Source organism: Emys orbicularis, chromosome 2 (genome assembly GCF_028017835.1).
Source record: "Emys orbicularis isolate rEmyOrb1 chromosome 2, rEmyOrb1.hap1, whole genome shotgun sequence".
Taxonomy (NCBI): domain Eukaryota; kingdom Metazoa; phylum Chordata; order Testudines; family Emydidae; genus Emys; species Emys orbicularis.
This window is the reverse complement of record NC_088684.1, coordinates 296,216,768-296,240,821: the sequence shown is the minus strand read 5'-3', so window position 1 is coordinate 296,240,821 and position 24,054 is coordinate 296,216,768. Positions and strand designations below refer to the sequence as shown.

Sequence of the window (24,054 nt, the reverse complement as noted above, 5' to 3'; positions counted from 1 at the left end):
TCTTCCAATATATTAAGGACTTTTACAAAGTGGACGGTGATCAATTGTTCTCCATGTCCACTGCAGGTAGGACAAGAAGTAATGGGCTTAATCTGCAGCAAGGTAGATTTAGGTTAGCTATCAGGAAAAACTTCCTAACTATAAGGGTAGTTAAGCTCTGGAATAGGCTTCCATGGGAGGTCATGGAGTCCCTATCACTGGAAGCATTTAAAAACAAGTTGGACATAGGCTTGTCAGGGATGGTGGTCTAGATTTACTTGGTCCTGTCACAGCGCAGGGGGCTGGACTTGATGATTTCTCGAGGTCCCTTCTAGCCCTACATTTCTATGATTTTATGACCTTCAGTATTTATTTCCAACTAGATGTATAAGCAGATGAGCATGTTTTCCCCCCTAAAGAATTATTAGAACCTAAGTTAACAAGGAGCACAGCTGTAGTAAAAACCCAAACTAATAAAAATCATTAGCTGCCTAAGAAAATACCTGGAGGTGATCGGTCAGCACAGCCATCACAGTGCAGTATTAACTTTTGCCTCTCTTGTTCTGAGTGAGGCTCACTGTCTTATTTATTTATTTATTTGGTTGCAGTTTGCACACAAGCCGCTCCAACAACATTTCTCTGGCCAGTTTGGAAGCTGAAGAAATTCTCAGACAGAAACGACTGGATAGCCTGGCTACTGTACCCTCTGTACCAGACAACAGCTGTGTTGCAGCTAGAATCCGCCCCATTTGCAGATACAAGAAACGCAAGCTGGTCCGAGCTAACACTGTCTCTCTCCTTAGCAAGAAGGTAGGTGCAAACTTTCAGTGAGTTTAGCCACATGTCTGCTAAAATACAATCTATCCTGCATTTTTTTTTATTAAGTATAAACACAATGGAGTACACCCTTCACTCCCAGGATCTCCAACTGCATTATAAACATACCTCTGAGAGTAGATATTCTCATTTTGTTGATTTAGTTGGTGTTAGTCCTGCTTTGAGCAGGGGGTTGGACTAGATGACCTCTTGAGGTCTCTTCCAACCCCAATCTTCTATGATTCTATGAGTTTACAAATGGAGAAACCAAGGCATAGAAATTGATTTGCCCAAGGTCACAGGGAAACTGTCAAGAGCTGGGATTAGAGCCAGAGTACCTGAATCCCAGTCATGTGCTCAGACCATGCCTTTGCGAGCGGTGACAGCCTAACTATGGTTTTAGTTTCTGCACTAACGTAATTTCTATTTCCCACCACTTACCTTTAGCTTAGAGTGTTTACATTACAAACATCATTCTTTATTTTGATGTTTCCAGCTCAGTATAAGATATTTCTTGAAAATATCCAGTTTTCTCACATTGATGAGACTGATTTGATGGTTTTATTGCCTCTTTCTCTGTATGTAACTTGTTAATTTCTGTTTCTTGGAATAATCTTGAAGCATGAAAATTTAAATTTATTTTCCTTCTAGTCTTTGTCCTTGGCATTTGTTAGCACAAAGCCAACATGGCTCAATCTTGGTTACCAGCGCAATAAGAAAGACAGCTATGGGCAAAAAGTTGTTAATGCTCCCTCTTTTGATTGACTGAGCTTGCAGAGCACAACATATTATCAGAGGAAGAGGCATCAAGTACATCAAATATTGTCAATGGAAGAAAATTATATGATACAAGAAACAAGCTATACTCACTTGGAAATGTCAAAAAAGTTTAACTTTGAATTGTCCCTTTAAAACAGCACCATATGTTAGTATTATAGGCCTAAGTATAATTACCAGATACCATAGTAATTCAATTTTATGTTCAGCCACAAGGAGAATTCCAGTCTTGTACTTGCGAAAATGATTTTTTCAAAGGATTAGAGGTGGAATCCCGGAGCAAAGAGGTGATTGTATTCCTTGCTGTGCCCTGCATACATGCTGTTACTGCTGCTGAGTGGGCACTGGGACCTGTGTGTCTGTGTTTGGTTTACTCTTTTGTTGGTTCACTGGAGATGATCCATTCCACAAGACCATTGTTATGTCTATCTTTCAAAACTTATCTAAATATTTCCATTTTGAAAGTGTTGGGTTGGTTGGGTTTTTTTTGGTTAGGGCATGAAACATAGTTTGTAGAAATCAGACCCTGGAAACACTGGATCTGAATATCAGCATCCCTTCTTAAATTGAAGAAAACACTGGTGATTTTTCCCTTTTTAGATGGCTGATCTTTTTATTTTCCCTTCTACTAGCCGCAGAAACCTCTCACCATGAAGTGTAGCTGTGAATGGCCCAGCACTTGTATCCTGTGTGGTTGTAAAACCTCTATTCAGGCCATAGACCCAGACACTATGTCCTTAGAAGAGCGTATAGCACTGCTGGATTCTGGCTTCCATCCCATACTGTCGTTCTCTCCTGGTGAGTAGATTACATGTTCTTAGTATAAAATAAAGGACCTTATTCTGCAGGTGTCCTGCTCCTCCTTCCACTTACAGGCAAGAATGTTTAAAATACACTAAACTGAATTTTAGGGTAGTATATATGCAAGGAATCATCGGAGGCTACCCACAAAGTTCTGCAGTGTGACCCTAATTCCCCTTATTTTTAATACAGAGATACAGCCCATGGAGACTACAGGTCCCAGCGTACCATGCTCTGAATAGAAGGGTACTGCTATTTTTACTCTGTTTAATGTTTAAATAGATGAGCTCTTGACAGTGCCACTGCAGCCCTCTCTTGAGTGTCCCTCCTGGAAAGAGAAATCTTTTTGTTACTGCTTCATTTTCCATGGAAAAACTCCCAGATTCTTTCCAGGGAAGGAATAGGATCTTTAAAAGGGGAACTTGGAAAGCCAGACCAAATCTTAACCTAATCTTTTTTTCTTGTGTTTGTTAGTAAAGTCTACTGCTATTTTTGTATTTAAAAAAATAAGTAAGTTCTAAAAGTCTAACCCTCATAAAGAGCCCCTTTCTCCATGGGCTGCAACAGCAAACCAGCAGGGGACAGTCTCACCCCCTTTAGAGTAACACTAAACTAATTAGCATACATGCACAAAAGAGAACAATGTGGAAGGAAACAAATGGTAGGAGGGATTATTAACAACTAACAGGAAACCTACTCAAAAATGACTAAGGGCTTGTCTACATTGGCAATTTACAGCACTGCAACTTTCTTGCTCAAGGGTGTGAAAAAACACCCCCCTGAGCGCAGCACGTTTCAGCGCTGTAAAGCGCCAGTATAAACAGTGCACCAGCTCTGGGAGCCGTGCTCCCACCTCTGGGAGCTATGCCTCTTGTGGAGGTGGGTTTTTTAGAGCGCTGGGCTAGCTCTCTCCCAGCGCTCTGCCGTGACTACACAAGCCATGTTAAAGCGCTGCCAGTGTAGACTAGCCCTAAAACTCATTTCAGTGCTGGTTTTTAGGCAGCACTCTCCCCAAAATGTATTTGAAGAGAAAATCTATTTTTCCAGTGTTGATGAAAAGATTCCCCCTGAGGGTTATCATAGATGAGGCCTCACCTCTGAATTCTCATTATTTGGTATGTGATTGGTTTGGTGCCAGCCAGTGACAGTCAGCTAAATTCTGTTGGTGACTCAGGAATTGTTTGATTTCACGTACCCTATTAGACTTTCTCTAGTATATTTACTATTGTTAAAATTTAACTTTTGGGACAGTGGACATCTGGAAACTGGGTGTATTCAAAGTTAGGTCAGGACTGGGCTCTTGGAAGGGAGACGTGAGTAGGTTTCACCACACAAGTGGTTATATAAGGACTGATGCCTGTGAAGGAAAAACTGGGAAGAGGGGACTCTTACAGCTCGGAAGGGAAAACAAGACACTCTGTTTTGGAGGAAATTTAGGTAGAATTATTCTTCAAGTGATTGTCCACATATATTCTGTTCCGGTGCCCTTGTGCCTGAGACTGGATTCTGTGTGTGTTTGGGCTGCCCCTGTGTCCTGAATGCCCTGTTGCTCCTGGTAGCCGAGGGCATAAAGGTTAGGGCAGCCACAACGATCCTTCAGTTCCATCTGAGGCAGAGACAGAATCCCTGGCAGTGTCTGCATCTTTAGGCACTGTGCAATTCTTTTGCTCTAGTTCAGGGGTTCGCAAACTTCATTGCACCGTGACCCCCTTCTGACAACAAAAATGACTACATGACCCCAGGAAGGGGGACAGAAGCCTGAGCTTACCTGAGCCCCACTGCCCCACGGTGGGGAGGGGAAGCTGAAGCTCCTCCGCTCCAGGCGGGGGGGGAGGTCAAAGCTGAAGCCAAAGGGCTTCAGCCCTGGGCACCAGCAAGTCTAAGCCAGCCCTGGGGTCATGACCCACTTTGGGGTCCTGACCCACAGTTTTAGAACCGCTGCTCTAGTTTTTAGTTTAGTGTTCCTTAATATAGTTAAATTAACATAGTTTAAGCCCTCTGGCCAAAAAGAAAAAGAAAGAAGGTCTTTAACTTCGGGGGTGCTCCCAACACAGGGTGCCCTGGACATGGCAGAATCAAATTTCCAGGATTTAAAACCTGTCCATCTGTAAGGCAGCTATCCATATGGTGACAGACACTGAAAAAGACTTCTACCTCACTGAAGTGCATATTTCAGAAAAACGCACCACATGCTGCTCTTTTTCAAAGAGGACACCAAAAGCAAGGGAATCCCACCTAAAAGTGTTTCTCCTGAAGATGTCCATGAAGGCATACTCCAAACCTGAAGTGAAGAAAATGACCAGGCCGGTAACCCAGGGGTCCACCCAGAGCTTCGAGAAAGTTTTACTTGTTGACTACGGAGTCTGTGAGAGCCTCCCAAACCCTCCTCAACACAATGTTCTGAGGAAAGAGGGAGCAAGGAGCACTGCTCTGAGTGATTGGAGACACAGATTTCCCTTGCTGACCCAAACCAGGAGGCAGTTCAGGGTCTGGATTGGGTCCTGCTGACCGCTTGGCCCAGACAGGTCACTGAACAAACTTGGTACAGCTTGAAGAGCCTGCTCAGGCCACTCACTATACCGATGTTTTGGCACCGAAGCACCAAGAAGAGAGGTCTAAACTCCCCACGCCAGCTGAGATAAACAAAGCCCCCAAGGAAAAGACAGAAGTTCCAGAGATGGAGATGCTCTGCTCCTTACTCCCCTGCCATACACTCTGCATCAACCTCCTGTCAGCTGTCCCAGGCCTTTCTGCCTCCCCATCTCTCGCGGTTCCTTCCTTTATACCTAGGCTTGTTTTCCTTATTGGTCTCAGCTGTGGGTATGCCTCCATGATTGGCAGGTCCAGCAGCTGTGCTGCGGTGTGGTCAGCCTGGTTACCTGTAAGCATGGAAGACTCTCCTCTCCCATCTGTCTATGTTTAGTACAGGCTTTGTAAACTCAATTACAGAGCCACATAGAACCACAGGATTTGTATTCCATTTGTCCCATCCGTCCCCCACCCTATTGGGAACCATTTGTTTTGCTTTTGGGAGGCCTGGAACCTAGAAACCAGTAGATCCTAGAAATTGTGGACATGGGGTATGCTATACAGTTTCAGTCTCTCCCTGCCCCATTTCCCTGTCCCTCTTCAGGGACCCCCTCATGAGATACTGTTAAACGGAATAAATTTTTCTATAGCTCTGAGCAATGGAAGGAGAGCCTGTAGAATTCCAGGGCAGAGATTTATTCACTTTGTTTCCTAATCCCAGTGAAGAATGGAGGTTGGTGCTCAATCCTAGATCTCCAACAACTCAATACATTTATCTGTCACATTAAGTTCAGGATGTTAACCCTAGTTTCCTTAGTTCCTACCCTAGATCCTCAGGACTGGCTTTTGGCTCTGTTTACAGGATGTCTATTTCCATACAGCTATTCAACCGGACCCTCAGGAAATACCTCACGTTCTTCGTGGGAAAGTTGCATTATCAATACAGGGTGCTTTCCTTTGGCCTCTCCGCAGCTCCCAGAGTATTGACCAAGTGCCTCACAGTTATGGCAGCCTATCTAAGGATACAAGGAGTGCAAATCTACAGAGACCTTGACACCTGGTTACCAGAAGATGATCTCCTCAACAAGTGAGCAATTCCATTCAAGTAACACTGCAACTCTTTGCCCCCTTAGGTCTCGAGTCAAAAGGGAGAAATCCATTCCTACCTCACTCAAAACATAGTTCATGGAGTCAGATAATGCCCCATCAGTGGTAAAATCCTACTTGCCACAGGACAGATTCCTCCCCAGGCTGAACCTCAATCAATGCCAGGCTTACCTGGCAACATCAGTCAGCATATCTCATGCTCTTAAGACATGTGACCTCCTGGACCTATATGACGGTTTGCCAAATTTACACTGATCTCGACTAGCTTTTCATGGAGCATAGTTAATGGGGGTCCCCCCTTTGAACATCTAGCAACCTTTTCTTTAGATCACTTGTCTATGAAAACCACCTTGATGGTTAGAATCGCAGCCTAGAGAATAAGGGAAATCCAGGCCGCCATGGCATATACATTATGCGATAAGGACAAGGTGACATCCAAAGTTCCTGCCCGAGGCTGTCTTGGTCCTTCACCTGAATCAAGTGATCCACCTGCCAATTTTTTCCAAGCCTTGTAGTAGTCAAGGGGAAGCCAAACTTCACACCTTATATGTAAGGCTAAGATTTTGTCATGGATATTTTTAGTAAGAGTCACGGACGGGTCACAGGCAATAAAGAAAAACTCACGGAAGCCCGTGACCTGTCCCTGACTTCTACTAAAAATATCCATGATAAAATGGGAAGGGACTAGACAGCTGCGGCTGGGAGCTCTGGGGCCCGCACCACCACTGGGGGCTCAGAGCTCCAGGGTCCCCCAGCCCCCCCACGATGGAGGGGAGCTGTGGGGGGGTCCCCCTGCCTCCCCGTGGTGGCCGGGGGCTGCAGGGGCCACCCCTGCCTGCGGCGGCAGGGAGCTGTGGGGTACCCCTGATGCCCGCGGCGGCAGGGAGTTTGGGGGCCAGCTGCTTCAGGCAACGGGGGTATCTCTCAGCTCCCTGCTGCTGCAGGAGGTGGCGGGACCTGCAGCTCCCAGCCACTGGGGCTGAAGTCACAGATGTCTTTGGAAGTCACAGATTCCATGACATCCATGACAAAATCGTAGCCTTCCTTATACATGCTCAGAATTCTTTTCTACTGTAACTAGGACAAGATCATTCAGGAGTTCTCAGAGATTGTTCCTGGCCTTTTCTCACAGGATGAAGCATCAGCATCATTGAAAGATGATCTTTGTGGCTTTCTGACTATATCAGGGCATCCTGCGCAATAGCTCGCTTGAACCCACTTTCACAGATTAAGGCCCATTCCACCAGAGCTCAAGCATCCTCTGCAGTTTCTCTTCTAAGGGGCATTCCAATCTCAGATTTGTAGCCCACCCAGCTGGGTGAAGGTGTGAACTGAACTCCAGCACTGCTTGTTGGAGAGCTCCAGATCAGACACCCACTTTAGCAGAGCTGTCTTACTCACTGTTTCAGCAGACTCTGAGCACCCACCTCCTGGACAGACGATCACGACTTGTGTGTTACCAGATCAATACACATGGACAATCACAAAAGAATGGTTACTTAGTTAACAATAACTGCGGTTCTTCGAGATGCATTGTTCACACGTATTCCACAACCTTCCCTGTCCTTCTTCACCACTACTGTGGAGTCTTGTACCACCTAGATTCTGATTTAGGAAGTAACTGAAGGGTGATTGTGACCACTCTCATTCCTTTATGCCCTTGGCTGCGGAGAGTGAGAGGGTATCTAGGGCACAGGTGTGGCCCCAGCAAACTCCAAAAGAATCTATCTCATATGAGGCACACGTGTTCTCCACATGTATTCCACTTCTGGTGCACATCTCGAAGAACCACAGTTACTGTAGAGTAAGTAATTGTTCTTTCTTTGCAAGAGGTTTTGGCAACTGCAAGGACAAGATATTTGTCACAGGGCTTAAAGGCAGGGTAAGCAACTGGAAGGGTATACTTTTCCCCAATGTGCAAGGGTGAAAGCATCTATTTCAGATGTGTTTGATGTTAATTTCTGTTGTACCTCGTCATACTTGCTTTTTACAGTAAGAACAGAGACAATAGGAGATGAAATATGAGAAGCCTTTGCTAAAGCTTTTCAGGCAATGACAGGCCAGTGTCAAGAATGATAGTGTAGTTGGAAATGGCTTAGGCCAGCATAGTGTGAGAGTGGGAGAGGTAATGCACTGAGGCAAGATGCCAAATTCCATGATTGTCCTGACCAGCTGCTTTGTTGAAGGAAGGCTTTTATTTTGGGGTCACTCATGCTGAACTTTCTGTATCACATCATCCGTGACAAAGGGCGTAAGATTAAAAAGGGGCATGATTTGTAACTGCTTAGCTACATGTGTGACTTTCCTATGTATAGAATTTAACAGTACTGGCAGGTGCTAATTACAAATTATGTCTGTACAACACTGGTGTTTGTATGTGGGGAGAGAGGATTCGTGTACATTAGAATAACCTGTTGTTTTTATTTTCAGACAAGCCTCTTCACTTGCACTTTGAAACCTTACTAAGAGATGACAGGCAGCATAGATTGAGCCATAAACTCAAGGCTCTGAAGATGTCCCATTTTGGAAAGAAGCCACAAGATCTAACCAACGTTTTCCCAAAGCTAGGCCTATCACCTCTCTCTGCATCCAGTAAGTTCAGCTGAGATGGGGTGTAAACTTACATGTAGGTTCTAACAGGTGACCAAAGTGCAACCCTACATTGTAGCCTACAGTTCCTGTCATTTCTGTAGAAAGTAGCAATAAACTCAGTACATAAATGTAAGGTGGTGATTGGCTTTGGCATCTTGCAAATTGCAGAAGTTCTCACCACCTCAATGGAAAGCCTGCTTTTGGTTAGATGACCAAATAAATGGCTACTGCAGAAACCCAGACAGCATGATTGGGAATGAACTAACAAGCAAGTCAAAGAAGAGAAATATTTTGATCCTTGTGTGTGTTAAAGCAAAGCACGTGTGTATCCACCTGCCAAGAGTGCCTGGCAAATTCCTGCCAAATATTTCTGTTTCAGTTGTGTTCAGAGCTGCCACTGTTGCTCTTCACTGTCTTCTCTTGTACTCTTTTCTGTTTTTCTAGGTTCCTGTTTCTTTTAGCCCATTAAAGTGCATGATATTAAAACTATCCATAGAAGTTAAGCTCTTAGGAAAGCTGACAGAAACACCCAAGACTAAAAACGAATTCCATGTTAGAAAGAATTAAACTCCAGTTATAGCATCCTGTCTTGTTTAATGTACCACGGTGGGTGTTCTAATTTTTTTTTTTAAAAGAATATATTTTCTTATACCCCGTACTTGCAGAAAATAACAAGTGTAGTGTGCAGCCTGCAAGGCAGACATGTCCATGGAGTTCTTATAATGGAGCCCACCGCTGCTGACTCTGACGTACTTATTTGTTTTGCAGTTGTTGATCCGAATTATCATGAACAAACCAGAGAACATTTTAAAGAAAAAAACTTTATGCTGAAAATACAGATCCAGGCAGTGTGGTGCTTGGCATTTGGTGCACATCCCATGTGCATTCAGCTTTGTGCCTTCAGCTGTATGAAAAGGAAAGCACTATACATATTGGCTTAACAATAGTTAATTACCCAACCCATTGTTTTCAGTCTGTTTGTTTCTCTTTGAGAGAGGAGGTTACTTGCAAAGACTGTAGATGTCATCCATCCAATAGTTGGTTCAAGAGGCATTGAGTAGAGAATGGTCAGGCTGTTAGCACTGAAATAACTCTCCTTTCCAGGTGTAAGGAACCTATTAAAGAAGGCAAACTATTACACTTAAATATAAACTCCATCAGTCTTGCATCCTGTGTCAGTTTCCATGGCTTTACTATGAGCTTTAGAATAGCTGCTGTAGTATTCTGTTTTAGGTCCCTTCTGCTCAGGGATTAATCTTGGCTTCTCTCCAGTGGTGTCAAAGAGAGTCTTTCTCTTATGTAGCAAATGCTACTGCTGCCAGCAGTGCATATTCAGTGTTTTCTCTGATAATAATTCACTTCCTTTGATTCATGTTTGAGAGGACACATCAGCCTTTCTGTGCCGTTTCAGTTGACTATGGTGGCATTCTTCACTTCCTGTCCTAAAACTGTGTACTGTGGTTGAGATAATTTGATCAGCTGCTGCATTTTAGTGGTGGGTGAAAAGATCTTTATATATCACTTCCCCTCCTCAGAGTAGTGTTATGGGGCTTAATTGTAGTGGTCGATAGTGTTTTTTAAATTAATGTGATACACAAAAGGGAGTAATTCAAAGATGGGGCTAATGTGATCAGTTCAACATATGAGGAAAATTCTTGGTGGCCACTTTTTGGACATACTGGAGGGGAGTCTACTGTTTTTGATAGTTATATTCATTGCAAACACCCAGCAAAGATGAATTTCACAGGTGATATGTTCAATTCTGTGCAGTGCTGATGGTTTCACCTGGATATCTGACTTGTAGATTTTCCCCCATTTCTTTGATTTTAGCATTCCTTCCACAATACAGACTGCATTCCCCAGCTGGGTTCTGGTGGACTGACAGATAGGAGCAGCAATGACTTATGAACAAATTACTCTGGCTTTACTTGGGTTCTCCGTTCATGTGCTTTATTAACAGGTTCATTGTTTAAGGTGGAGAGGCAGCTTAAAGGAACAGACAATCACAGCTTGCTCATTTCTGGTTCTCAGACACATAAACATAGTCCTTTGATGCACCACCTACCATCTTTGTATCTAGAAACTCCTCCAGCCCCATCTTCCAGCCAGTCCCCTTCCACTGCTAATTCAACAACGGTGAGTCAGAACATAATCTGTGTCAAACAAACCTAAAAAAGGGAGCAGTTTTTAATGCAGCTGGGGAACATCTGTATTGCTGGACATTGCCAACAGATGCTAGACTCATAGTGGACACCCTATGCCAAAGCTATGGGAGGGGAGTCCTTCCCTGCCAGTAGGCTGCAGGGACAGTCTGGAAATGCCTTTATTAAAAAGATCTTGATATTAAACAGACAGTAGCAACTACTTGCTTCAGTTGTCTTAGCCAGGACCCAAAGTGGCCTGGGTGCCTGCTCTGCTACCACCAGGGCCAGCATATGTGGTCTATAAATTTGTTACTAAGCATACACCATCAATAAAGACAAGTGCAAAGTACTTCACTTAGGAAGGAAAAATTGAATGCACAACTACAACATGGGGAATAACTGGCTAGGTGGTAGTACTGCTGAAAAGTATCTGGGCATTATAGTGGATCAAAAATTGAATGTGAGTCAACAATGTGATGCTGCAGCTGTGGAAAAAAAGCAAATATGATTCTGGGGTGTATTAACAGGAGTCTTGTATGTAAGATACAGGAGGTAATTGTCCTGCTTTATTCAGCACTGGTGAGGCCTCAGCTGGAGTACTGTGTCCAATTCTGGGCACCACACTTTAGGAAATATATGGACAAATTGGAGAGAGACCAGAGGAGAGCAACAAAAAATGATAAAAGGTTTAGAAAACCTGACCTATGAGGAAAGGTTAAAAAATCTGGGCACGTTTAGTCTTGAGAAAAGAAAACTAAGGCGGGACCTGGTAACAGTCCTGAAATATATTAAAAGCTGCTATAAAGAGGACTTGGATCAATTGTTCTCCATACCCACTAAAAGTACGACAAGAAGTCATGGGTGTAATCTGCAACAAGGGAGATTTAGGTTAGATAGGAGGAGAAACTTTCTAACTATAAGGGTCTGGAATAGGCTTCTAAGGGACATTGTGGAATCCCCACAATTGAAGGTTTCTAATAAAAGGTTGACCGAACACCAGTCAGAGATGGTCTAGGTTTAGTTGTTCCTGCCACAGTGCAGCGGGCTGGACTTGATGACTTTTTGAGGTCCCTTCCAGCCCTACATTTCTATGATTCTGCAAGTCCTGTGCATAAACAAATCCTTGTGTGAGCTCTGTGACTCAACTTTGTTTTAATTACAAATTAAGTGGGAGAGAAGGGAATTGTTCTGGACTTCTCTGAACAAAGCAAAAATATCAACAGGATTTGTTCTTAGTATTTGCTTACTGTTTTGGAGAGGCAGGGAGGGGAGAATGCTACATCTCACAGTAGTCATTTGTATAAGCCCATATAGGATAAGCATTGACTGGCTCCTATCCAGGCCTCTGTGGATATGGGGAGACTGCTGGGTTGGAGGGAGACTTTGCAGTAGCAATTATTACATGTATTGCTCTCTCCCCCTCCCCCCCCACACACACTATTTTTGACCAATGGGGAGCTGTTTCAGGCTTGACTGATAGAAGCAGATGGAGCAATCCCAAAGCTGAACTGCTTTCCTGTTGCCCAGATAGCTTCAGCAGGGCTGGCCCATCTCCACCCTGCGTTGTCTGCTCCAGATCCATCTCATGTTTCACTGCTATATCTAAAATATTTGTAGACGATTCTTTGAGGACTCCCTCACAGAGTCTACTGACATTGTCAGCTCACTTGCTTGGAGCCCCATTACCAGAAGCTGACCATCTTTCTGGCGCCACCTTCTATAGGTGACTCCATTGGGAATGCCCGGCTGCAGTTGTCTAGGGGTAGAGTTGGAAGTTGGGGCTGTTAGCCTTGCCTGCTCTGGAGTGGAACAATCTCATTCAGAAGCTTCCTGGACCAAATTCTAAAGGATGTTATGGACAAGTCTTCCCATCTGTGTTTCAAGTTTTTTACACTGTGCTCATCACTGTGACATCCCGAGCACCTAACTTTTGGCTGCTACTGACTTAGTGTGCCTACATTGCAAAAACAAAAAACCACCCCTGCAGTAGTAAGTCTTAGAGTTCAAATCAACTGACTCGGGCTTGCACTTCAGGGCTAAAAATAGCAGTGTAGATGTTCCCACTCAGGCTGGAGCTCAGACTTTGAAACCTAGTGAGAGGGGAGAGCTTCGAGTCTGAGCACCAGCCCAGTTGGGAACATCTACACTACTTAGCCGTGTAGCATGAGCCCCACAAGTCCGACTCAGTTGACCCGGGCTCTGAGACTTGAGGCTGTTGGGGTTTTTTTGCACCGTAGATATACCCGCAGTCTGGGTTTGAGCTCTTCACCTAGAACTGAGAGGCCTTTTGTTCCACTCTGAGTATGGAGACTTCCAAAACCCTGTTTTACAAGTAGAGGGAAATCTTTGTTTCTCAGGGCTCAAGCTCAAATTCCAGTGGGGGGGAGGAGACTTGCTGAGAATAATTGAGTAATAATACTTTGTTATGCTATATGATCGTAAAACACTTTACAAATATTAGGATTGGCAACATCAACTAAGATAGGTAAATATGCCCACTTTAGAGAAGAATAAATTGAGCCATAGGGTTTGCTTGATGTGACCAGTAAATCACAGCAGGTTGGTGAAAAAACTGGAGAAAAAACTCAGGAATCCTGCTTACACCATTACTCTGAACACTAGATAACATGTACCTCTTGTTCTGGGGAAGTTGCTTTTTCCATGGTATGATTTAAATGTTCTTTTGTGTTGACACTAATGCTCTGTCTGGGTTTTTTTCCCTTTCCACTCTGCGTGTGGTTTCAGGTATCCTCAAAGAAAAGAAAAGTGGAATGTTCCTACGACATCAATAACATTGTGATCCCAATGTCGATGGCAGCAGCCACTCGAGTGGAGAAGCTGCAGTACAAAGAGATTCTAACACCAAGGTATCTGCAGATGGGAAAGTATTAATAATTCCCTTTGTGTTCTGTGTAGGGTGGTGTTATTTTGGCTGTGAAAAGGGAAAGCTATTTCTCTTTTACTAAAGCTCTCTCTTTCGTCAAGAAACAACAACTTAAATTAAGACAGTATATCTTTATTGGTTGTTTTTTTTTTAATCAAAAAGGATGCAGTTTGCCACTTCAAAGGGAATTTCATGGCAGCATCGCTCACTGGCCAACTAGCATGTGGCAGTAGTGTTTGCGCTGGGTCAATGCTTCCCGGCTGATGGCTGAAAAATTCCCAGACATGGAAAAAGATTAGCAAGGGAAATTAGTCTCTTGTTCAGTTGTTGGCACATGTCGTTGTAGGGATATTAGCAGACCAGGCAAAGAGCTTTGAATTGCATGAGTGCTTCAAGGGTATAATTACTAGTTTCAGACAGATTGAAATAGCAGAGATACTGCTATAGGAGTGAGGACCGTTGGAAGAGCTGTGCAGTACTGCATGGAATTTCTGCACATCCTATTTCCTGGTTCTGATTACTATTATTTATTCAGCATCCAGTGTGGTGTGTACCTCCAACTTGTAGTGAGAGATCTCTGCCCCTTGCAATCTAAGTAGACAAAATACAGACAAGTCTTTTATGTAAAAGGGAGATAAAGTGATTGATTGGTCATGGTTGATGAGATGGTCATTAGTTCCACAGTTGTTCATTGTTCACTTTCATGAGCCCTACCATTTTTGCCTTCCCTCAAAGCCTGTCAAAACAGAGTCCAATGAGATTGAATTTATCAGGCTTCTGTTGTCATATCGCTGGCTGGTGCATACATGATAAATCTAAATCTGTGGCTTCTAGGAGCTCTGCAAGATAAGTGGTGTGCTTGTATGTGTGTATGTCTGTACTAGGAAGCTTTGTCAGTAAAGCTAATCACCTTTGGGCTAGTGCCCAGTAGCTATGGGGAAGTAACTATGAAGCCAGGTCTTGGCTCTGGGTCTTAGCCAAGAGGGTGACATGGCAGTGAGTGCAGAATTGTTCTGACATTGAGTGTTCTTTCCTGCAGCTGGAGAGTGGTAGAGCCCAAAGATGTGGAGCCATTGGATCATATGGACTTTGAGGTGAGACAAAATCTACTTTGTCACACTGTTTCTGGTCTCAAGCACTACTGACAAATGATAAATGTCTTTAGAAGCAACAGCCATCCTGAAAAAGTCTGATTGGATTTTGTATTATTAGAAGAAGTAAAGATTGCTTAATAAAGCCTGCAGGCTTAGCAGTTTACACTCAAAGTCTGTAGTAAATGTTGTCCAGCCACAGCACACAGCTTAATCATTGAATTGCCAGTACATGCATGAGGGTCAAAGCGTGCCTCTGTCAGGAACACATCCGGGACGTGGGCGGTCATGCCTACTGGTCCAAGCCATGGGGGTGGCCAGGCCTGGAGGTTAGAGCTGAGCCACGAATCAGGACCCCAGGACATCCAGGTGCATAGTTGAGGCCAGAAACAATGGGTGAGCCAGAGATGTAGTTGGGAACTGAAGCCAGGGGTCAGAGCCAGGGATGTCAGGGACAAAGTAGGGTAGGAACCTGGAGCAAGTACAAGAGCAGGCTGGGCAGGAGCAGGTACGGGCTGAATGGGAGCAGAAACAGGTACAGGAAGCAGAAACTGAAGCAGGCACAAAAGCAGACTAGGAGTAGCAGCAGGTACATTATACAGGAAGCAGGATCAAGTGCAGCTGTTGAGTGGGATGCATTGAGCAGCCCATGAGTTCTGGCTTTTTCTGGGTCAGGTAGTAGCTTAGCCCTACCCCTTCACCAATCAGGAAGTACAGTCAATTAGGTAGCCCCTGCCAGGATCAGCTATGCCCAGTGTGTTACTAGGAGACTGACCCTTTTGCAGCTGGCTCCCTTGACAGCAAATGCCCCCAACCCTCAAGGGTGCCTTCTAGGGCCCTTATGACCCAGTTTTTCTAGGTTCTGGTGAAAAGCGTGTATGAGCTCCAGAGCATAGACAGTCCCTTCTGATTCCCAAGAACACTCTTCTGGACCATAACCCTCTTAGTCCACCAGGTTGTAAAATAGACCTCGGATTCATTTAGAATCCAGGATTTCTTGCCCTTCATATTCTTCTTGATCCTGAACCTCCATGGGAGTGGGCCATGAAGCAGAGCGGGATTTTGTTGTGTAGGGCTTCAGGAAGGATATGTGAAAAACTGGACAGACTTTCACGGTTTTAGGCAGCTGGAGTCGGGTTGACTAGTTCAGCGATCTTGAACGGACGCAAGTATTGATGATCTTATTTGGCAGGTGGGTGGGAGGATTTGAGATGTTTAGCAGACAGCCAGACCTTATTACCCACTCTTAGTATATGTGCAACTTGGTGATCTTGGTCAGCATGGTGTTTGTAAGTTTCCTTGGTGGCTTCCAGATGCTCCATAAGTTCCTGGTGATCTTCGTGAAGGTGGGTAACAAGGTTTGTCTCAACAAGAACTTGAGTCTGCAGAGGCGACTAGAGAGAAATGAGAGTGAAAGCTGTAATTGGCCAAAAAATGGACTGTTGTGGATGGAGGCATAGACAGAGGTATTGTAAGCGAATTCAGTGTATGGCAGGAGAGTGACCAGTTATCTTGGCGATAGTTAAGGAAGTATCAAAAATATTGCTTGAGGATTTGATGTACCTGCTCCATCTGCCCGTTGATCTACGGGTGGTAGGCTGAGAAGATGAAGAGTTCAATTCCTAGGATTATATAGAGTTCATGCCAGAACCAGGAAGTGAACTGTGGGCCCCAATCAGACACTATTCCAACTGGCAGTCCATGGAGCCAAAAAACATGGTTTAAGCAAATGCAGACTGTTTCGTGAGGGTTGGGGGGAGAGCAAAAAGAAATAAAACGCACCATCTTCATGAACAGATTAGTGGTTTCCAGGATGACGGTGCAACCGTGGGAGAAAAGGAGCTCTACAAGAAGTTCTTTGCAACCATGGACCAGCACTGAGGTGGGGTGGCAGAAGCTGGAGTAATCCAAGCATCTTAACACGTTGGCCCTTGCTTTGAAAGCTTAGATCAGAAAAGTCAATGTATTTCTTCACATCAATACTCACCTTTGGCCACCAGAAACTTCGTACCTCCAAGTCCTGAGTCTTACAGTGTCCAAAATGGCCAGCACCTATGATGTCAGGGCACATTCTTAACACTTTGAGTCTGGGCTGATCATCTAGAATGTAAAAGTGCTTGCTAAGATATAGTGGACCATTGTGCAAATGGAAGCCTAAGCTGAATGGTGCATTGGAGGTATCAAGGGTCTCACAGAGTTTGGCTGCTTGCAGGTCTTTTGGGAGTAGAGCCCGAATAAGAGATGGTAAATCCTGGGCTGTTGTTCCACCAACAGAATTAGATGGTCATAGCACAGTGTTTTGGGGAGTGGTGTTCAGTACAGCATATTTGTCCTTGTGGGAAAGGCCGTCTGCTTTCGCTTTCTGTGATGCAGGGCAGTAGGTAATATTGAAATCAAATCTGGCAAAGAAAAGTGACCACGGATCTGATGATTAAGCCATTCAAAGATATTCTAAGTTCTTATGATAGGTGATGACCTGGATCAGGAACTGAGCCCCTCCAAAAAGTGTCGCCATTCTAGTCCCAGTTATCATAGTTCTTCTCAGCGGTGGTTAGTTCACGTGAATAATACACACATGGATGGAGTTGGTGATGCGGGCCTGCATTTTGTGAAAGTACGGCCCTGATTGCAACGTTTGAGGCATCTGCTTCCATGGTAAAAGGTTTGGATACACAAGAATGAGAGCTGAAGGGAAGACTTTCTTTAGCTTACTGGAAGCAGACTGTACTTGGGGAAGATGATAAAGCCAATGAACTCAATAGTGTCCTTATAAAATTTGCATTTCTCAGGTTCGATGTAAAGTTTGATCTGGTGGAGTCCGTCAAGGATATTGCGGACATGTTGCTCATGTAGTTTCTGGTTTTTGGAGAAGACAAGAATATCATCTAAATAAACAACAAATTATTCCAGCATGTCCTGAAAATAGTCATTTACGAAATGCTTCAACGTAGAGACATTATTTAGCTCAAATGGCATAACTAGAACATAAGAACAGCCATACTGGGTCAGAACAAAGGTCCATCTAGCCCAGTATCCTGTCTTCTGACCGTGGCCCATGCCAGGTGCCCCAGAGGGAATGAACAGAACAGGTAATCCTCAAGTAATCCATTCTCTGTCAGTCATTCCCAGCTTCTGGCAAACTAAATACTCAAAATGCCTGAATGGAACCTGGAACACATCTTCCACTCGTCACCTTCCTTGATATGAACCAGATTGCAGAGTCGGTGAAGTTTAGGGGGAAAAACAGCCAAGCAAAGTATTTCAAAAAGTTCATTAAGTGGCAAAGGGTAGCGATTTCGAACAGTCACTCTATTAAAAGACCAGTGATCAATGCAGGGGCCAGGGAAATGTCTTTTTTCACAACAAAAAAGATTGGAAAAGCTGGAAAGGCAGAAGGACAAATAAACCCCTTCTGGAAATTCTTATGGAAATATTCCTGGAACATTTGAAGGTTCAGTACTGAGAGGGAGTATGAAGTAATCATAATGGTGATGTGATGGTAAGACATCTGCTCTCTTTTTATCAAGTACATCAGCGAAGTCTTGATATTTCCCCGCAATACCTGAAATGGGTGAGAGGGTGATGGAGAGGGCGGCAGCTATCTTTGAACTTCCCCCTTCAGCAGCTCCATTGTGAGAGGGTTTGGATCTGACACCAACCTTGGGAGACGTAACTGGCAGCAGAATCTTGATATAAAGTACACCATGCCTGATCCTTACTGGATGCGCAGGTCATGGTCAACCAGCCAAGCAATGATGGGGGAGTGAGCGGCATAAATCGGTCCAAATTGCAGAATCTCCCGGTTGACCTGGAGTGTGGTCAGAATCAGCAGTGTCATCTGGTGAATAACAGGGCCAGAGGAGGGGGGACCCATCAATGGATTCCATCAAATCAGGTATGCTGTTTCATTGATTGGGAATGTTATGGGTCCAAGTAAAATCTAGGTCCATGAAGTTGTTAGAGGCCCCTGAGTCCACCAGTGCCCTTAGCTAAACCTCAGATATGGCAGGGTGTTGTAGCCAAAGAGGAAGTTGGAGGGTGTTGGCTCACTAGCCAACTACAGCCAGGATACTGTTTGACATAAAGGTCTTTCCCAACTGGGGCAGGACATGAGTCTTACTGAGAGACCACTGCACATAGTGCCCGGGTTCCCCACAATATAAGCATAAATCTAGAGCTCATTGCAGGTTCCTTTCTGTGTTGGCAAGGCAAGGTCGAATTTCTACGCCCACAGGCTGAAGAAAACGGAACTCCCTTTCTAGTTGACATTTGGCCAGGTGATCATCAATGCTGATGCACAGCTTGACCAGAGCATTTAGGTCAGACAGTGGCTCTACCCGCACCAGCTTGTCCTTGATTTCTTCATTCAAGCCATGCCGGAAATGGTAGTGCTGTGCTGCACTGCTTCATTCCATCTAGTTTCAGCCACTAAGTGCCAGAATTCCATGGCGAATTTGACGAATGGTCTATTCGCTAGCGTAGGAGCCAAAGCACCCTTGGCAGAGCAGGTACAATTCAGGTCATTGAAACAACTGCCATGTCTTCATGGAATTACTCAAGCTGCCCTAGCAAGGGGCTGGAAGTCTCCTGGAGAGGGGACTTCCAGGCCAGGGCCTTCCCAGTTAACAGGCTGATGAGCCTAAATCGGGACTGGTCAGTGGGACGTGACAGAGGTCATCACATGAACAGGAGGCAGCACTGATTCAGGAAGTTGCAAAATTTCCCCCAGTCACTGTCAAATTGGGCTAGCAGCAGAATTTTCAGTTCCTGAGGTACCTGAGCCCTGGATAATGAGACCTGTGCCTGCAGGGCCATGATTTGGGTCTGTAGCTTCTGCAAGGTGCCCATTACCTCTGTGAGGAAGACAGAGACCTTGATGGGGGTCAACCTCACAGCAGAACCTCATCTTCAGTCTTTCTCTTGCAGGCTGCTCAATCTGTCAGGAACAGGACTGGGAGGTTCGCAGTTGGTCTTAGTGGTTGGAGCCATGGGGGTGGCCAAGTCTGGAGGTTAGAGCTGAGCGGAGAATCTGAGTCATGGGACATCCAGGGGCATAGTCAAGAGCAAAGTCTAAGTCAGAGCCAGGGATCAGAAGCCGAATACCAGAGCCAGTAGGTGAACTGAAGTCATGGTCAGGAGGCGGAGCCACGGATAGAGAAGGGCAGGCACAAGAGCAGGCTGGGCAGGAACAGGTGCACAAAGCAGGAACTGGAGCTGTCACAAGAGCAGGCACAGGCTGGAAGGGTGCAGGAGCAGGCACTGGGGAAACATGATCAAACACAGCTGCAGTGTGGGATGCATTGAGCAGCCATCAAGCTCTGTCTGCTGCTGGGTCAAGTAGTAACTTAGCCCCGCCCCTCCACCAATCAGGAAGTGCAATCGGACAGCCCCGCCAGGATCAGCTATGCTCATTCTGTTGGTAGGAGATTGACTATGCTGCAATTGGCTCCCTGACATCTGCATCAGCTGTTATGAAAAAGCATTTCTTGGGTCATCCCTCTCTACAAGCAGCAGCCACCGCAAACCCTTGAGTGGTGCTTTAATGTTCTTGGCATCCGTTCACATGATCTATATAATAGAGGCTTTGTCTGTCTCAGAGAATCCAAACAATAGTCTGATTCATAAACTTCAAATTCAGCGGCTCATGAAAAGTATGACTGGGTTAGTGATTCTAAACAGTGGTTCCAATTCCCCAGTTAAGGGAAGATCTCACCAACCTGAGCAACCACAGATGATGTGATTGTATGATATTGCTCACTGTTGGAAAGTCTCAACTCCCATCACAGAGGGCTTATTCAGTAAGAGAATTCATGTTGAGTTGTTCTAGTGGGTTGCTGTGTTCTACAGAGAACAAACTGTGAAGAAAACCGTTCTGTAGTTACATGAAAGAAACTTCTTTACACACACACACACACACACACACACTCTCTCTCTCTCTCTCTCTCTCTCTCTCTCTCTCTCTCTCTCTCTCTCTTACTTAACAGCATGAACAGATGTCTGATCTTCCAGCATTCAGAATCCAATTATATAAATTAATAGGTAAGTCACATACAGCAGATTTTGTGATTTTTGACCAGCCAAACCTGAACCAAAGATTAAATCCTTATTAACTTGATCCTATATGAATTGACTTCCATTTTGGAAACCTTTTTTTTTAAGGAGCGAAACAGACTGTGGTTTCTCCAGTATTGTCCAGGAGGCATTGTTATCTGCTGAGTTCTGTGGTACAGAATCACAGGGTTTCTGCTACTTTGTACTTGACCAAACAGTAGTGTCACCCTGAAGACAGAATGTCATCTTTTGAATATTAGAGGGAAAACTAGCTTTGTTCTTTTTCCTAGTTGGAAGACACTTCTGATGAGACCTATTTGAACCATCACACCAAGTATGAGGAGCTTGAACGAGCCCGATGGGATTCGTGGGCAGCAGCTGTTTCCCACAAGCGAGGAAACAGGTATCAATTTCTCATTAGCACTACGTAGCAAGGCATGGAAGCAAGAATCTTTATTTCCTCTTCATGTTAAACTATACAGAGATCCTGCTTTGGGGTTGTCACATTTTGGGTTGCACTCCAGACCAGTGAGGGGTTGTGTTGTTGTAGCTCCCAACGTGGGCCACTCACAACATGTGTTTTACACTGACCAGATCTCTCCTGGACAGTTCAGGTATTAAAGATCCATTGACCCTGTAAAGGGTTAACGTTCAACAATCTGCTTCTTGAACTGTTAGCAAACAGTTCAGTTTAAACACAGCACTGGATTGGTTAGATTAAAAAATAAAACAAGATTATTAACAAAAGAAGATAGGATTTTAAGTGGATTCAGGTACCAGGTATTAATGTCAGAAATGGTTACAAGAGAAATAAAGACAAAATGCTTTCTAGTAGCTAAAATTTAACAAGCTAGATTTGGTTCAAGGTAAAATCCTTACAACATGTTCCCAGCAATAAGGCTGACCAAATTCTCAAGTTGGACCTTCCCCGAAAATCAAGAGGCTGGTTCCTTTGTCATCTTAGGTGAAAGAGAGAGAGCTAGAGCTTGGGGTTCTTCTTCGAGTGCTTGCTCATTTCCATTCCATATTACGTGTTTGTGCTCGCCACATGCACCGGTGTCAGAAGTTTTTCCCTCAGCAGTATCCATAGGGGACCGGCTCAGACACCCTCTGGAGTGGCCCCTGCTGGAACATCATCTGCTTCGGCTAGCATTGTTTCGTTCTCTGTTCTTGCGAACTTTGAAAACCTGTAATATAATTGTATATAGTTAATAGTTGAATTAGTTACTCTTAGTAATAGTTCTTGAACTCTTCGTTAGTCCCGAATGGGACTCGGACGGGGCATGCCCCGGTCCCCAGGCCTTAAGCCCGGTTGCAAACGGCCTATGCCCATCAATGATCCGCATAGTAGCTGCTTACGGTGCTTGGGCGAGGGCATATACGCGACAAGTGTCGTCTTTGTAAGTCATTCAAACCTAGGATGAAAAAGGAGCAGGACAATCACTTAAAGGTGCTCCTGATGCAGTCAGCATTCACTCCGGCACCGAAGCAACGGTCCAACTCCCCCCTCCGCGGCTCCGGCCAAGAAGCCGAAGAAGATGGGGAGGAGGAAGATCGTCTACTTCCCTCAAGGGAAAAGACGGCTGGGGGTGAGCCAAGACCCACGCCAGGCAGCTCAACGCCTCCTTTGGGAAGTCAGGCCCCAGCTCAAGCCGAGCGGTGCAGCCCATCCCATGCTTTGCCTGCAACTCCAGATAGCGGTACAGGCCTCTGCCAGCTACAAGTGCTGTTGAGGCCCTGCAGGCAGTTCAGGAGACCCTGATGCTTCCGGTGCTGCCCACACTAGCTCCGGCAGTATCCAGGTCTCGAGGTAAACCCGCCTTGGGGTCTCCGCATGTCCCCTCCTCAGCGGCACCATTCCCCTTCGCGTGGAACATCCTGCCACTGCTCGCCCGCCTGAAGCCGTCACGCCTCAGATAGGCAGGCTCAACGGAGCCCTCTTTGATCCCCGGACCTTGGGCACAAACTGCGAGATTCGAGGTGTACCTCCCTGGTAGTCTGGCGCAGACACACTGAGGCATGCGCCCCCAGGCAGGAGCACCGAGACCAACCCCTCGCATCGCCAAGAGCTCGGTACATATCCAGGGGTCGAGGTCACCAGACTGTCGTCGTTGATCTCCGAGACGGGGATCGCCACGTTTGGGGAGTTCCTCCCGGCATCTGGTGCGTGATAGCTCCCGGTCCCGCTCGACATCCCAGTTGGGAAGAATAAGGCGTACATCGCCGGGTTTCCGACGCCGATACACCGAAGGCCATCGGTCCCCGAGGCCCCAGCCAAGGCATTCGTCCCGCTCGGACAGGTCTGCCTCCAGGCGCAGTGACCAGCACCAGTCAGGATAATAAGAGCCACCGCTCCGCCTGATCCTGGTCGCTGGGTAGCAACTGCTCCGGCACCGAGCAGGGCTCCCTAACTGCGGGACAGCTTCCGGCTCCTGCAGTGCCACCTACATCATCAGCACCAAAACCTGTCCCATGGCCCTAGGCACAATGGCCGGCGCCATGGAACCCCTGGGGGTTCACCCAGCCTTCCCAGGTGTTGGTGTTGGGAGCCTCGGACAGGCCTGTGGCCTCGGCATCCCGACCTCCTCCAGTGCCCGAGACTTTGGGGGGGAAGGACCCCACAGATCCAGGAGGGCTCGGGGGAGCAGCCTGCTAGACCACCAATGAACGTGGAAGTTCCTGCGGTACTGGCAGCCTCGTCTGGCGATGACGAGGACGATATCATGGAGCCGCCTCACCCAGTTCCTCAGGATGACGCTAAGGCCCACCAGGAACTATTGAAGAGGGTTGCATCTAACCTGGGGCTCCAGGCTGAGGAGTTGGAAGAACCTTCGGACTCCTTGTTTGATGTCCTCTGCTTCTTGGCCCCTGCCAGGGTGGCCCTTACCCCTTCATGAGGGGGTATCAAAGATAACCACCGCCCTGTGGCAGACTCCCTCCTCCTTGCCCCCATCTCTAAAAGGGTCGAATGCAAGTACTTTGTGCCAACAAAAGGGCATGAGTACCTATACTCCCACCCGGCCCCCAATTCCCTTGTGGTTGAGGCAGTTAACCACGGAGAGAGGCAAGGCCAACCAGGGGCTACCCCCAAAAATAAAGACTCAAGGAGGCTGGATCTTTTTGGGCGTAAGACTTCCAGCCTGCAACTGAGCGTGGCCAATCACCAGGCCCTCCTTGGCTGCTATGATTACAACATGTGGCAGGCCATGGGCAAGTTCCAGGCTTCGCTTGAGGAGGGCACGAGGAAGGAATTCCGGACAATCCTCAAGGAGGGCACGACAGC

At 45.8% G+C, this 24,054-nt stretch overlaps 1 protein-coding gene across 3 annotated transcripts in view; it reads left to right on the top strand.

Moving 5' to 3' along the window:
* Window positions 1–24,054, top strand: part of LOC135874399 (KAT8 regulatory NSL complex subunit 1-like) — a 133,189-nt gene that overhangs the window by 95,730 nt on the left and 13,405 nt on the right. For 2 of the 3 annotated variants that reach the window (XM_065399206.1, XM_065399204.1), the window contains 7 exons: window positions 588–789; window positions 2,205–2,370; window positions 8,440–8,601; window positions 10,562–10,737; window positions 13,491–13,612; window positions 14,669–14,723; window positions 21,062–21,174. In XM_065399206.1, the coding sequence (XP_065255278.1) occupies window positions 588–789; window positions 2,205–2,370; window positions 8,440–8,601; window positions 10,562–10,737; window positions 13,491–13,612; window positions 14,669–14,723; window positions 21,062–21,174 (996 nt within the window). The remainder of the gene's footprint in view (window positions 1–587; window positions 790–2,204; window positions 2,371–8,439; window positions 8,602–10,561; window positions 10,738–13,490; window positions 13,613–14,668; window positions 14,724–21,061; window positions 21,175–24,054) is intronic. The other variant, XM_065399205.1, reaches the window with a different exon arrangement.